The sequence below is a fragment of the Diospyros lotus genome, chromosome 15 (assembly GCF_014633365.1).
Source record: "Diospyros lotus cultivar Yz01 chromosome 15, ASM1463336v1, whole genome shotgun sequence".
NCBI classification, from domain to species: Eukaryota; Viridiplantae; Streptophyta; class Magnoliopsida; order Ericales; family Ebenaceae; genus Diospyros; species Diospyros lotus.
The window spans coordinates 22,275,622-22,289,785 of record NC_068352.1 but is presented as its reverse complement, the minus strand read 5'-3'; the positions used below and the strand labels follow the sequence as shown (position 1 = coordinate 22,289,785).

Genomic DNA, 14,164 nt, shown 5'->3' with positions numbered 1-14,164 from the left:
ACTCCCTCAAACTTTTGCCTCCCTGCTTTCTTGTTTTTTCTCTCTCGAGGCCTCCGTTATCGCCGTGCTTTCAGACGTCTGCCGTTCTCGTCCGGCGCTTGGTACGAGTCCCCATTCAGTCGTCAAGCGCAGCTTTTAGGTAAGTTTGTCGTGACTTTTCTTCTTCTTCTAGTGAGGCCGTCCACCGTTGGTTAGCCGTCGGTGGTTTCTCTGGCTTCGTCGATCGATGTCGTTCTCATTTTTGGAGAAACGGCACGATTCGGTTTGTCGTTTGCTGGGCCTTTGGGTCCAATGACCTTAGGATTAGCTTTTCATGGAACACCGGGCTTGCGGCTGCAGCCCCTCCGCCCTAGGCGGTACCCCTTTTTGCGAAGCGCTCGGCCTGGAAGACCTAGGGGACGTTTTAGGGTTTTTCTTCTAGTTTCTTGAGGTCTGGTTCGCGACTTGCGACCTGACTGTTCTCTCTTTTCCTTTGTAGATGTCCGACCAACACCGTGGAAATTCAGGTCAAAAGCGCTGCAATTATATCGTAGGAGAAAACGACACTTCGAGCTCCGAAGATTGTCTCATTATGGAGGGCCAAAATCTTGGGGGTGCGAGCTCGGGGTGCAGGGAGGTCGCCGTCCCGACCTCTCGGGAAACCGAGCTGAAGGTTCAAGATCAGATCGCTGCTGATCTTGCGGTCTTCAAGAGATTCTCGTCCAAGGCCAAGCTTCACGAGGTGATGACTTGTGCTCAGGAGTTTCGTCTCCCCAGGACCTGCCGAGTATACATCCCTGCATCGAGCTCCCATGCAGCTTACCCGCCAGCCAATTTCGTAGCTATTAGCCCCCAACACCTCGAGTCTGGCTTTAGGTTCCCAATAGCCCCGTACCTTATCGCCCTCTTGAACGACGTCAAGCTCGCCCCCTTCCAACTAACACCGAATTCGTATGCCCAACTTACTTCTTTGGCCGTTTTATTCCTTATAAACAAACTTCCTCTCCCTTCCCCAAAACTGATAAGATTTTTATTTTCTTTCAAAAATGCCAAGGACGGGCTGTATTACCTGGCGGCCCGTCCTTCTCCGTACAAGGCCGCCCTTCCTCAGGGTAAAGCAAAGGGGAAGTCCAACGTGGGCGATTACAAGTCCAGTTGGTTCTTCGTGTCTTGCCCTTCCCTTTCTCTACTTAGGAATTGTAGCTTCGCACTGACCCCTGGTAAGAGAAGATGAGCTCTCACGAATCTTTCCTTTGTTCCGAGAGTGCTTGTTTTAACTTGCTCATGTTTTGATGCAGATTTTGGGGGGAAGAAACCGATTTTATCGGCCGAGGAGACTGATATCCTTGGCAAACTTGTGGCTGCGGAGTCGAGCTCGGAGATTCTTGAGCTTTCGGACGAGCTACTTCGCGAATACGAGCTCGCCCCTCCTCTTGGCACCGAGACTGTCGAGGGAGATCATTTCAGGGACTTGGGTGCGGAGGTTCTCTCTTCCGGCTTACAGCTCGCTGAGACGAACAGTTCAAGAGGGGAAGCCGACCAAGACGATAATATGGTTGATCTCGAGCTCCTCCAACCGAAGCGTCATAGGGCGAGGTCGAGCACTACGTCTTCCATAACCCCGAGCTATAGCTCGCGGGATGGCAGGTCGGAGCAGCCGCAGCCGCAGTCACGCCCCCAGCAGCAGCAAACCCAGCAGTCGCGGGGGGGGCAGCAGGAGCAGCGGCAAAGAACACTGCCCCGTCAGCCCCAACAATCAAAGCAAGCTCATCTGCAGTTGGGGCATCGGCCACCTGCCTCCCGAGACCATGGTTCGAGTGGAGCCCGTGGGAAGGAGGTTGCGGTGGAGGTTCGAGACGCTCCTGCTGCCAGCTCGAAACGGAGATCGGACCAGCTGCAACAGGGGGAGGATATCAGGGCCAAACGGGTCAGGGTCCGTGAGAAGGAGCTGGCCGTGGAGGCCCTGCCAGGAGGGGTCTTTGTTGGTCCCCTCCTGGATTCCGTGCCCGATTTCCTGGGTCCGAACTCCAAGCCCCTTGACGACCCGAAGTTAAAGGGAATCCCCCTTTGTGATTTTGTCGCCCGTCACAGCCTGGTGGTAAGTAGGAATTCTTCGTACCTTGGTTTCTTAACCTACCCCTTTGGTTTTTTTAATGAGCTAACATTTCTTCTTTTGCAGACTTCTCTTGCTGCCGTGAAGCTCCGAGCTCAGTACAAAGATTTTGAGGAGCAGCTTCAGTCGGTGAGCATGTCCCGTCAGGCCGAAATCGCGAAGCTTGAGGACGAGAAGAACGCCCAAAAGGCCGAAATAACGAAGCTCTCGGACGAGAAGAAAGATCTCCAGGTCGAGCTTCTTGCCACTCAAAAGGAGGTGGAGGGTTGCTTGACGCGTCTGAGGATGGAGATCCAGAAGAATAAAGATCTCGACGAGGAGCTTCGCAGATCGAAGAACATGTGGGAGCAAGCCAACTCCGGGCTCACCGGCGAGCTAAATGGAGCGAAAGCGGAGTTGCGGAGGGCTGAGGAGCGACTCAGATCAACCGAGGCCGAGCTTAGGGAGGCGAAGGAGGAGCGGACACGGGCGGATGATCGTGCCGTCCGATGCGAGGAGCTTGCCAAGAGGACCATTGACGATATAAGGGCGGAGGTCGGACAGCGGATGGACGCGGCTCGTAGGGAGACCAGATCCGACACCTGCTCGGCATTTCTGTACACCCTTTGGGTGAACCATCCTGAGATGGATTTCTCCTTTTTCGGTGCGCAGGCTGTCGAGGAGGTGGCTCGGTATGCTGCCGAGGCCGCGGAAGATGCTGATGATGTCAATACCCTTGACTCGTTTTTGGTCGCAGCGCAAGCTCCTCAGGTCGGGGCCGAGCTATCCGGGGTCGCCGCGGCTCAACCTGGTGAGATTGCCAAGGAGCCTCCTGTGGAGGTTGCCGAGGTTTTCCCAGCCGGGATTGTCGAGGTCGATCTCCAGCCGACCATACCTACTGAAGCTCGCCCTGTCGAGGTTGATTCTGCAGAACCAAACGCCCCTCTTAGCTAGGATTCCCACATGTATTTTTTTTATTTTTTTTATTTTTTATTTTATTTTATTTTTTTTTGTAATGTGACCTTCATCTCATAATAAGAAATTGGCATTTTGTGCACGTTGCCTCAGATTTCTTCGCGAATTCAAGTTATCTCTGATGACGATTCTTGAATCATGACTTGAAAGTAACTTCTTCACGGTATAACTTGAATTTTCTTCAACAAAGCCCCCGTATTTTTGAAAGGTCCACTGATAAGGAACTTTTGAGTATGTAACTTGATAATAAACTGTTCGAAAATAGGTCCAGGTAGGTCCGGAGTTTTATCAGCTCGTAAACTAACGCTCTTTAACCAGCTCGTTGATGATAGTTGTAATAATCAGCGCGAACACTCATACCTAGGCAATTTCCAGGAAACCCCGTTCGGCATGTTTTGACGAAATAACGAGAGCCTTCCCGAGATATATGTAAAGTCGGACGGCCTTGTGATCTTGTCTAACATGCGGTGGCTGAGAAGCTCGTTATAGGGCGTGTGCCTGATAGGTCGCGAATGCTTTATTTTTAGCCAAGTTAAGACGGACCTCAGCTGATAGGGTCCAATACGCAAAGTTTGCTAGGGTATGAGCTTATGCCATGGCCTCGGCCGGCATGTTGAGGCTTTAATAAGTTTTCAATAAATTGGGAGCGAACACTCAGGTAGGTCGCAGACCATGGCTTTAAGCCAAGATAGGAGGACCCCAGCTAGTGAAAGCGCAGCCTGTAGCACCAAGTTATATGTTCAGGCGGGTCATAGAGTGACCCCAGCTAACACACCATGGCTTGTTATTTCGTTTGACTTGTACGGCCGGGATATGTGTCCAGGTAGGTCGCGTTACGTCCTCAGCTAACACCCAGTGGCTTCTACAAGTTTTATTTGAACTGAGAGGGAACACCCAGGTAGGTCGCAGACCATGGCTTTAAGCCAAGATAAAAGGACCTCGGCTAGCGAACCCAAGCTCGGGGTTACTTGTGGAAGTGGTTGCTCAGTAGGTTCCGAACCATGACATAAAGTCAAGATGACTGGTTCTCAGCTCGCAAACCACGACCTAATGGAGGGACCGAGGTAAATGCTCGGCTAAGCCGTTGACCGTAGCGCCGTGGCTAGGTTATTTAGGCATCAGCTCGCAAACCATGGCTTCTCGACCCCTCGTTACGGGGGCATTCAATCGAATACCAATAAGAATAAAGTGTAATGAAAGTTCATAAATTCTGACCAGAATCATGAAAGTCATTCGTAATGAAAAAGACGGAGCATAGGCCAGAACGATTACATTTTTCTGAAGTAAGGACGAAGATGTTCTGCGTTCCAAGCTCGTGGGAGAGGGAGACCGTCCATGTTTGCCAGATGGTATGCTCCGTTATTCAAATTTTCTTTGATGATAAATGGACCTTCCCAGTTAGGCCCTAAGGTGCCATCGCTTGCCGCCCGTGCTCCTGGTAGTACTAGGCGTAGTACCGGATCTCCGACGTTGTAACGTCGGATTCGGACCTTCCTGTTATAGTATCGTGCCACTCTTTGTTGATAAATTGCGATCCTCACGCGAGCTACATCTCTTGATTCCTCGAGCAGGTCCAGATTAGCCGCCAGTAGCTCGTTATTGCGATCTGAGCTGAAGGTGGCCCTTCGGTGGCTGGCCACTTTATTCTCAGCGGGGATCATAGCCTCCGACCCATACGCCATTGAGAATGGGGTTTCTCCAGTGCTGCTTCGGGCTGTTGTTCGATAGGTCCATAGCACTGTTTGCAGTTCATCCACCCAGGCCCCCTTTCTAGCCTCAAGCTTTGTCTTCAGGGTCTGCTTGATTATTTTGTTGACTGCTTCGACCTGCCCATTGGCCTGGGGGTGATCAACGGCGGTGAAACTCTTTTGAATCCCCATTGACTCGCAGAATTGGATGAATTGCTCGCTGGTAAATTGGGTTCCGTTGTCCGTTACTATTTGCTGTGGCACTCCAAATCTGCAGATTATGTTATCCCATGTAAAAGCTTGTGTCTTCGCACTGGTGATCTGTGCGAGCTCTTTGGCCTCTGCCCATTTGGTGAAGTAGTCAACTGCCACTATGGCATGTTTGCATCCTCCGCGAGCCGTGGGCAGCGGCCCGATTAGATCCATGCCCCAAATGGCAAAGGGCCAAGGGCTGCTCATCTGCTGCAGGTAGGCCGGCGGAGCTCGCGGAACCTTGGCGAACCTTTGGCACTTCTCGCATTTCTTGACCGTCTCTATGGCATCTTGCTTCACGGTGGGCCAATAAAACCCTTGTCGGAGGGCCTTTTGTGCCAGAGAGAGTGCCCCTGCATGATTACCGCAGTGGCCTGCATGAATTTCTTCTAGCACAGACTGGCAATCGGTGCCGTCAATGCACCTCAGGAGTGGGGCTGAGAATCCCCTCTTGTACAGTCTTTCATCGTAGATGCAATATCGGGCGGCTTGAGCTCGCAGGCGACGTGCTTCCAGCTTGTCTTCCGGTAGTTTCCCGTCTTGCAGATATTCCAAGATGGGGGTCATCCATGAGTTTTGGGGCACCGTGATCAGTAGCGTTTCATCTCGTTGTTCTGTGCTCGGGGTGGCCAAAAAATCGACAGGTATGTCCCCCAAGAATTCTGCGTCCCGGGCAGTTGCTAGGCGAGCCAGAGCGTCCGCATGAGAGTTCTGGGAACGGGGGATTTGATGCATTTCATATTTTTCGAAAGTGGCTAAAAGTTCGCGTGCCTTCTGTAAGTATGCTGCCATCTTCGTGTCTCTGGCCTGGTATTCTCCCCGCACCTGGTTGACAACTAGTTGAGAGTCGCTGAAGATCTCCAAGAATTCAGCTCGTATTTCCTTTGCCAGGCGGAGTCCTGCTAGTAAGGCTTCATACTCGGATTCATTATTGGTGGCTAAAAAACCGAACCTCAGGGCGCAGAGGATTTTGTGACCTTCGGGGCTTATTAGCATAAGCCCGGCTCCCGCTCCTTGTTCGTTCGATGATCCATCGACGTATAGTTCCCAGGACGGTCCTTTCAGGTTTTCCGGCTCTTCGTCAATTGGCCCAGTAAACTCGGCAATGAAGTCTGCCAACGCTTGACCCTTTATCGCCGTCCTTGGTTTGTACTTTATGTCGAACTGAGCGAGCTCAATAGACCATTTTAGTAAACGACCTGAGGTATCCGGTTTTTGGAGGATTTGTTTCAATGGGTATTTGGTCAGGACTTCGATCTCATGAGCTTGAAAATAGGGTCGCAGCTTCCTCGACGCCACTATTAGACAGTAAGCTAATTTTTCGATTGGTGCGTACCTTGTTTCTGCATCGATTAGGCTTTTGGAGACGTAATAAATGGGGTGCTGCACCCCTTCTTCCCCCCGAACGAGGGCCGCGCTGAGAGCCTGTTGGGATACTCCTAAGTACAAGGTCAACCTCTCTCCCTCCTTAGGTTTGGCGAGCAGCGGGGCCCGTCCCATGTACTCCTTTAGTTGTTGGAATGCGAACTCGCATTCTTCTGTCCATCTGAAGTCTTTCTCCTTTTTTAGAAGCTCGAAGAAAGGGGCACACTTGTCAGTTGCCTTTGAAATGAAACGGCTCAGAGCCGCGACCTGACCATTGAGGCTTTGCACCTCCTTCTTTCTTATAGGCGACCTCATGTCGAGCAGAGCCTTAATTTTGTCTGGGTTGGCTTCAATGCCTCTGTTGTTTACCATAAACCCAAGAAATTTTCCAGAGGCTACACCGAAGGCGCACTTGAGCGGGTTGAGCTTCATCTGATATTTCCTGAGGACTCCAAACGTTTCTCTTAGATCGGAAACGTGGTCCGTCACTTGCTCGGATTTTACCAGCATGTCGTCAACGTATACTTCCATGGTTTTTCCGATCAGTGTTTCGAACATCGTATTGACCAGCCTCTGGTAGGTCGCGCCTGCATTCTTCAATCCAAAGGGCATGACCTTGTAACAATAGAGCCCCCGGTCGGTTATGAACGAGGTGTGCTCTTGGTCCGTTGGGTTCATGGGGATTTGGTTGTAGCCTGAATAGGCATCCATGAAACTGAGGAGGCGGTGACCAGCCGTTGCATCTACGAGTTGATCGATTCTGGGGAGGGGAAAGCTGTCTTTAGGACAGGCCTTGTTCAGGTCGGTGAAGTCGATGCAGGTCCTCCACTTCCCGTTTTTCTTTTTTACTAGGACCGGGTTGGCCACCCAGACCGGATAGTGGGCTTCCTTGATGAAATTATTCGCCAAGAGTTTGTCCACTTCTTCTTTAAGAGCGGTATAACGCTCCGGAGTCATTGGCCTCCTCTTCTGGCGTACTGGCCTGTAGCCTGGATCTACGTTGAGCCTGTGTGACATGACTTCTGGGGCGATTCCCACCATATCTTCGTGGTTCCATGCGAATACATCAAGGTTAGCTTTAAGGAAATCTGTAAGTTGGGATTTTACCTCGGGGGATAGACTCTTGCCTAGCTTGAGGTGCCTTTCCTCGTCTGCCTCGCCGACTGAGATATCTTCGAGCTCTTCCATGGGACCGGTGGGCTTTTCGCAGTCGACCTCGCGTGGATCCAGGTCCTCCCATCGGCCGGTTGATCGCGGGCCGACTTTTGCGATGATATTTACTTTCTTTCCCTTTGCTCCCATTTTCAGGGCGTCCTCATAGCAACGTCTTGCGAGGTGCTGCTCGCCTCGTACACACCCTATACCGTCGGGGGTCGGGAATTTCACCGTAAGCGACCTGGTTGAGGTCACTAGATCCAGGTCGTTCATCGCCGGCCTTCCGAGTACGACGTTGTATGCTGAGGGGCAGTCAATTATGAGGAATTCTGCCAAAGTAGTGGCCTGGCGGTTCGCATCCCCGATGGTGAGGGGAAGGCTGATCCGACCGACGGGAATCACTGCGTCTCCCGTGAACCCATAGAGTGGCTCTGGGGACGAACCCAACTGTTCCGGTCCCAAACCCATCTGATCGAAGCATGCTCTGTACATTACATTTACCGAGCTGCCCGTGTCCACCATTATCCTCCGCACTTCGGAGTTGCCGACCTGGGCTCGTATAACGAGTGCGTCGTTGTGCGGCCAATGGACGTCTTTGGCGTCTTCTTCCGAGAAAAACATCTTCTCTGGGATTGGGTTACCCCTAGGCCGCTTCGCGGGAACCGGCTGTTCGCCCGATCTCGCTAGCAAGACATGGTTGGCCTCTCGTATGTATTTGTCGCGGGATTTGTGGGAGGAACCAGCGAGGTGGGGCCCGCCATGGATCGTGTAGATGGTTCGTACAGCCGGTGCTTGGTCGTCGTCGGTGGGAGGCTGCTGCTGTACCGGCGGCTGGCTTGGTTGATTAGTCGGCCGCACCACGTAATCTTTCAAGCGACCTCTTCTTATCAGGTCTTCGATGGCGTCCCTTAGGGCCCAGCATTCCGAGGTGTTGTGACCCGCCTCGTTGTGGTACGCACAAAATTTTTCTTTGTTTCGGAATTTGTTTGGGGTTCTTAACGGGTTGGGCTTCCCGAATTCCTCTTTGTTCCTTTCGATGGCGAAGATCCTTTCTTGGGGGTCTGACAGGGCACAGTAGCTGTCAAAGCGCTGTGATCTATGAGGTCGCTCATCTCCCTCTGCCTTCCGAGCTCGCTTGAACACTTCATTGCTCGAGCGCTCCCCCCGAGCTTCTCTTCCGGCGTCTCCGTTGTGCCTTTTCTTACTCTGGCTGGAGCCCCCAACTTCTTCTCTCGACCCGACGGGCTTCTTCGTCCCGAAGGCGTCTTCCCATCGGATTTCCTTGGAAGCTCGTTCATAGAATTCCCCCAGGTCTTTGACCGGGGTTCGGTAGATGCTCTCGTAGAGCTTTCCGTCTTTTCGGAGGCCGGCGGAGATCGCCGTTAGGATACTTTCATCCGAGGGATCCTCGACGTTGCTCACCTCGCGCCTGAACCTGGCGATGTAATCCCTTAATAGTTCGTTTGCTTTCTGGAATACGGTGGCGAGGTGGCAAGGTGGCGCGAGCTGCCTCCTTAGAGCCCTGTATTGGTTAAGGAACCTCTGTTGGCACTCCTCCCAGCTGTTGATGCTACGAGGCGGAAGGCTCCTGAACCAAGCTCGGGGGATGTCTCCTAAGATTGCTGGGAAGGCGCGACATTTAGCCAGCGAGCTGGTTGTCTGTAGATCCATTTGCACGTTGTACGCATCCAGGTAATCATAGGGGTCGCTGTCCCCATGATATTGTGGCATGCTCGGGACCTTAAACCTCCGGGGCAGGGGTTCAAGCTCAATTTCTCTGGCGAACGGCGTCCTATCTCCACGGCCATTATTCTGGCTGCGGACTCCTTGTCGTTCCTCCAGCTGTCGCACCCTCTGATACAGCTCTTCCACAGTTGAGTCCGGTCCTACTGATTGCTGGGCTTGCGATCGCCTGCTTCTTTCTCGGACTGGGGAGCGGTGAATTGGGGACGGGTAGTTATCCCCGATATCTTCTTCCGCGGGTGGGTGTCTCTCCTCCCGCGGTTGGCGGACCCTGCGAGGCGACGCCGGTGGGTCGTGGACAGCCCGTGCTTGAGCTTGGGCCAGAATTCTGACCGCGTCAGCGAGTTGCATTACCGTATTCTCCAATGCTTCCTGGCGCTGTTGCCAGTCCCGGATCGTCCCTGTCCCGGTGATTTGGACAGTAGGCTGGACAGGGATCCGTGGTGGTATGCCGGGAGCGTCTCCGGCGGGCGGCGGCAAAGGAGTATCGGCTGTCGGGGCAATGGGTCCTCCATTTGGTGGTAAGTCTCGTGGTCGGTCGTGGTGATTTTCAGGCGGGTCGACCGCCGCCTCGGAACTTCTAGTATTCCTTCCTCTAGCCATGGCTATTGATCAGAGCGGCCCCTTCCTCTAGCGCCAAAATGTCGACGTTTGATTTCGGCCGACCGTGATTCGTTTTGGGCCGCGGTGAGTCAATCCAAAAAAATACCGAGAAGGAAGGAAGAAAACCCCCCCTCCCCCAAAGTTCCAAGCGTGTACACCAGAATCTTTTACGTGGTTCGGCCAGAACGATGCCTAGTCCACGGCCGCCCTCTGATTATTCTCCCAGAGTGGCGGTATCTGATTATTCTTTTTTTCTGTCCCTCCTCTTTGCCCCTCATGGCCCCCTTTATTTCCATTTTTCTTGAGGGACTTTTACAATCTAGATAATATATAAAAATACAGTGTTTGTATAATGGGGGACAAATAGTTCTTACCGCCTTCGCAAGACCGGGAGTGGGATCCTCATTACGAGGGGCATGGGCTGTTACAGATAAAGTGATCGGACCCTACCTCTGACTTCTCAGCAGCTTTGCCGCTCATGCGAGCTGGAGATTTTAGGCGAGCGACCTGGATGGCCCAGCGATCTGGAGGATATTTCCGGAGCTCGTTAGTCGATTGCTCCGAGCTCGTTGGGGGATTACCGGGAGCTCGCCATACGCTCGCTTTACGAGTTCCGGGTCTTTGATGGAGGCTGGACCTTCCTTGACGAGGTCGTCCGGGCCTTCTTGGCCTTGGGTGATTGGGCCGGTCTATCGGACCGAGTCTGGCCCATGCGGGGTGATGCGGGAAATACATATAACAATATACAAGCTTTTAGTTCCTGATCTTAGGGCCAAGCCTTGCATTTTTATTGGCTATCCACTAAACATCAAAGGCTACAAGTTGTATGATCTCACATCAAAATCTATCATCATCTCTCGGGATTTCTAATTGCATGATCACATATTTCTCTTTCATTTTATCACCTCTTTTGATGAGATATTTAACCTATTTCTTGATCTGGTTTTACTAGTCTCTATACATGATTTGATTCCTTCTTCCTCTTTACTTACTACTTCTCACAATCTCCTTAAACCTATTGTTGATACATCTTCTTCTCATTCCATTTCCCCTATTCCTATCTGTAGGTCTTCTCGGGCTACTCAGTTATCTACATATCTATAAGATTTTCATTGCAGCTTTTTATTTGATCACCCACCTCTTTTGATCGAAACCTCATCTCATTTACATTATTATGTCTCTTATTCTAAACTTTCTTATAATCACAGTTCTTTTCTTCTTCAAGTCTCTACTGATTTTGAACCTCAATACTACCACAAAGCAATTACGTATCCCCATTAGAGAGATGCAATGAAGCTTGAATTAAATGCCATGCATCTTAATCACAATTGGAGTGTTACATCCTTGTCTTCCCACAAGCATGCTATTGGGTGTAAATGCGTTTATAAAATTAATACAAATCTAAAGGTTCTATGGAAAGGTACAAGGCTCGCTTGGTAGCTAAGGAATATACACAACAAGAGGGATTGGATTTTCTTGAAACATTTTCTCCTATAGAGAAATTGGTGACTATTAAGGTCTTGCTTGCCCTAGCTGCAAGCCGTAAATAGGTTCTTACTCAATTGGATGTGAATAATGCCTTTCTTAATAGGGATCTTTTTAAGGAAGTCTATATGGAATTACCACTTGGTTACAAGCCTTTATTCTCGATTGGTAATAAGGGGAATAAATTAGTTTGTCGGTTACATAAGTTTATATATGGGCTGAAACAAGCTTCAAGGCAGTGGTTCTCAAAATTTTCTCTAGCTATTCTTTAGTTTTGGTTTACATAGTCCAAATCGGATTATTTTCTCTTCACCAGGGGTAGTGGTTCTTTGTTTGTGGCTTTTTTGGTCTATGTAACATTATACTTACCGGTCCTAATCTTTTAATCATCAATGATCTGAAATCTTTTCTACATAGTTAATTCAAGTTTAAGGATCATGGTCGTTTGCATTATTTTCTTGGTCTAGAGATTGCCCAGTTTGCAAAAGGGATTTTCTTTTCTCAAAGGCACTATACCTTGCAGCTTTTGGAAGATTCCAGTCTTTTAGCCAGCAAACTTGCTTCTGTCCTAATGATTCTTAATCTAAAGCTTATATAGTGCTAGTGAAGGGGATTTAGTTGCAAATACTTCTCTCTATCGTAGGCTCATTGGCTGCTTACTCTATCTTACAGTCTCTCGATCGGATATTACTTATGTGGTTCACAAACTCAGCCATTTGTGTCTAATATCCTCGGAAAACTCACCTAGATGCTATCTATCACTTATTGTAGTATCTAAAGGTTGCTCCTAGCTAGGGATTATTCCAAGAGGCTCATTATCAATATTCATAGTTCATCTTGCAGGGAGTAATAGAGTTGTAATTTTTGTTGTATTTTGTTTTATGTTTTGTATTGTATTTTACACATTGATGTTGTTGTTTGTTAATTTCTTATCATTTGTATTTTTGTTGCTGTAAGGGCATTTCTATAATTTGACTATATTAGTTCTAGGCTATATTTAAGGTTGAGATCTCAATGAGTAAAGAGGATCGATAAGGGTTTTCTATTCTTTTTGTCTATTTCCTCCCTATTACTCCACTTACTCGACATGCAAGCTGTACGACATCACATGACCAAGTACGACTACCTCTATTTTGGCCTAGTCTATGTCATCGTGAAGCCTCTTACCGTCACCGGCTTGGATTGCTTTGTTTCGTTGCCTCCGGAACTGTCACCTCCTCAATTTTGGCCAATCCCTTCTGGCTGTGAAGCCTCTAGACTATTGTAGTGGTCGCTTAAATGGTTGGATGTGTACCAGTGAATGCAAGACATTTTAAGGTTAAACTTTTAGCCACTCGAAGTTGTCCCCCATTTAGGTTTTATGTGATTTTTGGTCATCCCTTTATTTGGGTGGGTTTAAGGGGTAAAAAGGTTAATAATGCTAACCCTAGTCAAGTTTAAGGGGGTATATATGTATTAATACTAATATTAATTGTTCATATAAAAATATGTTTTAAAAGTTATGTCAAAATTATGTATTTATTTTTAAAAATAATGAATCCCACTAAAGCAACTGATGAAAGTACCTCACTGTTTTAAAAAGAAAGTGGGAACCCACTTTAATCAAATACCCTTTTTTTGAAAAAAAAATAATCATGATTTAACAATACAACAATAATAAAAAGACATTAAACTAGTTTAATATGCTTTTTATATTGTTTTTTTAGGGTGAAATGTGAAATTATTTTTTATATATTATAGTCGAGACCCCGTGTCTCGATAGCTTAAAAAAAGATTCAAGACTCCACACGCATGCATAGCTAGTTTAATATGCTTTTGCACAAAACAAATATCTCTCAATATATAATTATTGTTGAAGATAAGTCCGAAGTGAAAGACGCGCGGACCCGTAATCTCTTTTCTCTAAAGTATTAGTAATATATTATTATCATATAACTTTTATAATATAAATTTAAAACTCTTTTTTATGTGTCATAGGTTAAGACCCAATTAATAAACTTAACGTATAGGATAAGAATTATTTATAAAAGTTCAAATGTTAGTCAATCTCAAAATATTATATGTGTTCATCATAAATTTTTAATTTAATTATAAATAAATAAATCTTAATTTTTTTAAAAATAAGTCACCGGACTTTACTATCTCTTTTAAATACAAAAAAAATTAAATAAAAAATGTTATGCACCATTTTATGATTATTTAAAATAAAATTTTAATATTTAAATTCTATTATATATTATATCTAAACAACCATGTACACTATCAATGCTTAGTCCCCAAGTATGGTTGGAAAATGTTTCATTGTAATTCAATGATGATTCAACCCTACTTTAATTTGTTGATTCCGCCTATTACATGGAAGCCATGGGAACCACCTTATCTCTTATTCAGATGCCTCTCAAATCCATTTTGGAGTCCGAATATGAATGAATGTTCACAGATGTATATACATATATATATATGTATGTATCATCGTTCTTCTTGTGTTTCTCAGTGGAATTAAGATCATCAGCTAGCTTAGATGGACACTGCAAGTGCAAAAGAAGAGCAGCGGCGTCAAGAACTAGAGAAGCTTCTCCGGCAATGGAGTCCCCCGGAGGTTCCTGTTTACAGCATTTACCATAGAAAGAGCTTCTTCAGCTTCCGGCGAGATCCAGACTACGAGATCCATAAACTGAAGAAGACGGTGCCGATCCGCGGCGAATACGTCGAGCTCCACTTACTCGACAGGCAAGCCGTTCGGCATCACATGAGCAAGTACGGGTTAATCCATTTAGGCCTGGTCCAAGTCGCCGTGAAGCCTCTCACGGCAGCTGGCTTGGACTGC

At 48.1% G+C, this 14,164-nt stretch overlaps 1 protein-coding gene across 4 annotated transcripts in view; it reads left to right on the top strand.

Moving 5' to 3' along the window:
• Positions 1 to 13,784: 13,784 nt before the first annotated feature.
• Positions 13,785 to 14,164, top strand: part of LOC127791900 (uncharacterized) — a 79,684-nt gene continuing 79,304 nt past the window's right edge. For 3 of the 4 annotated variants that reach the window (XM_052322073.1, XM_052322072.1, XM_052322071.1), the window contains exon 1: positions 13,785 to 13,936. In XM_052322073.1, the coding sequence (XP_052178033.1) occupies positions 13,859 to 13,936 (78 nt within the window). In that variant the 5' untranslated portion in view covers positions 13,785 to 13,858. The remainder of the gene's footprint in view (positions 13,937 to 14,164) is intronic. The other variant, XM_052322075.1, reaches the window with a different exon arrangement.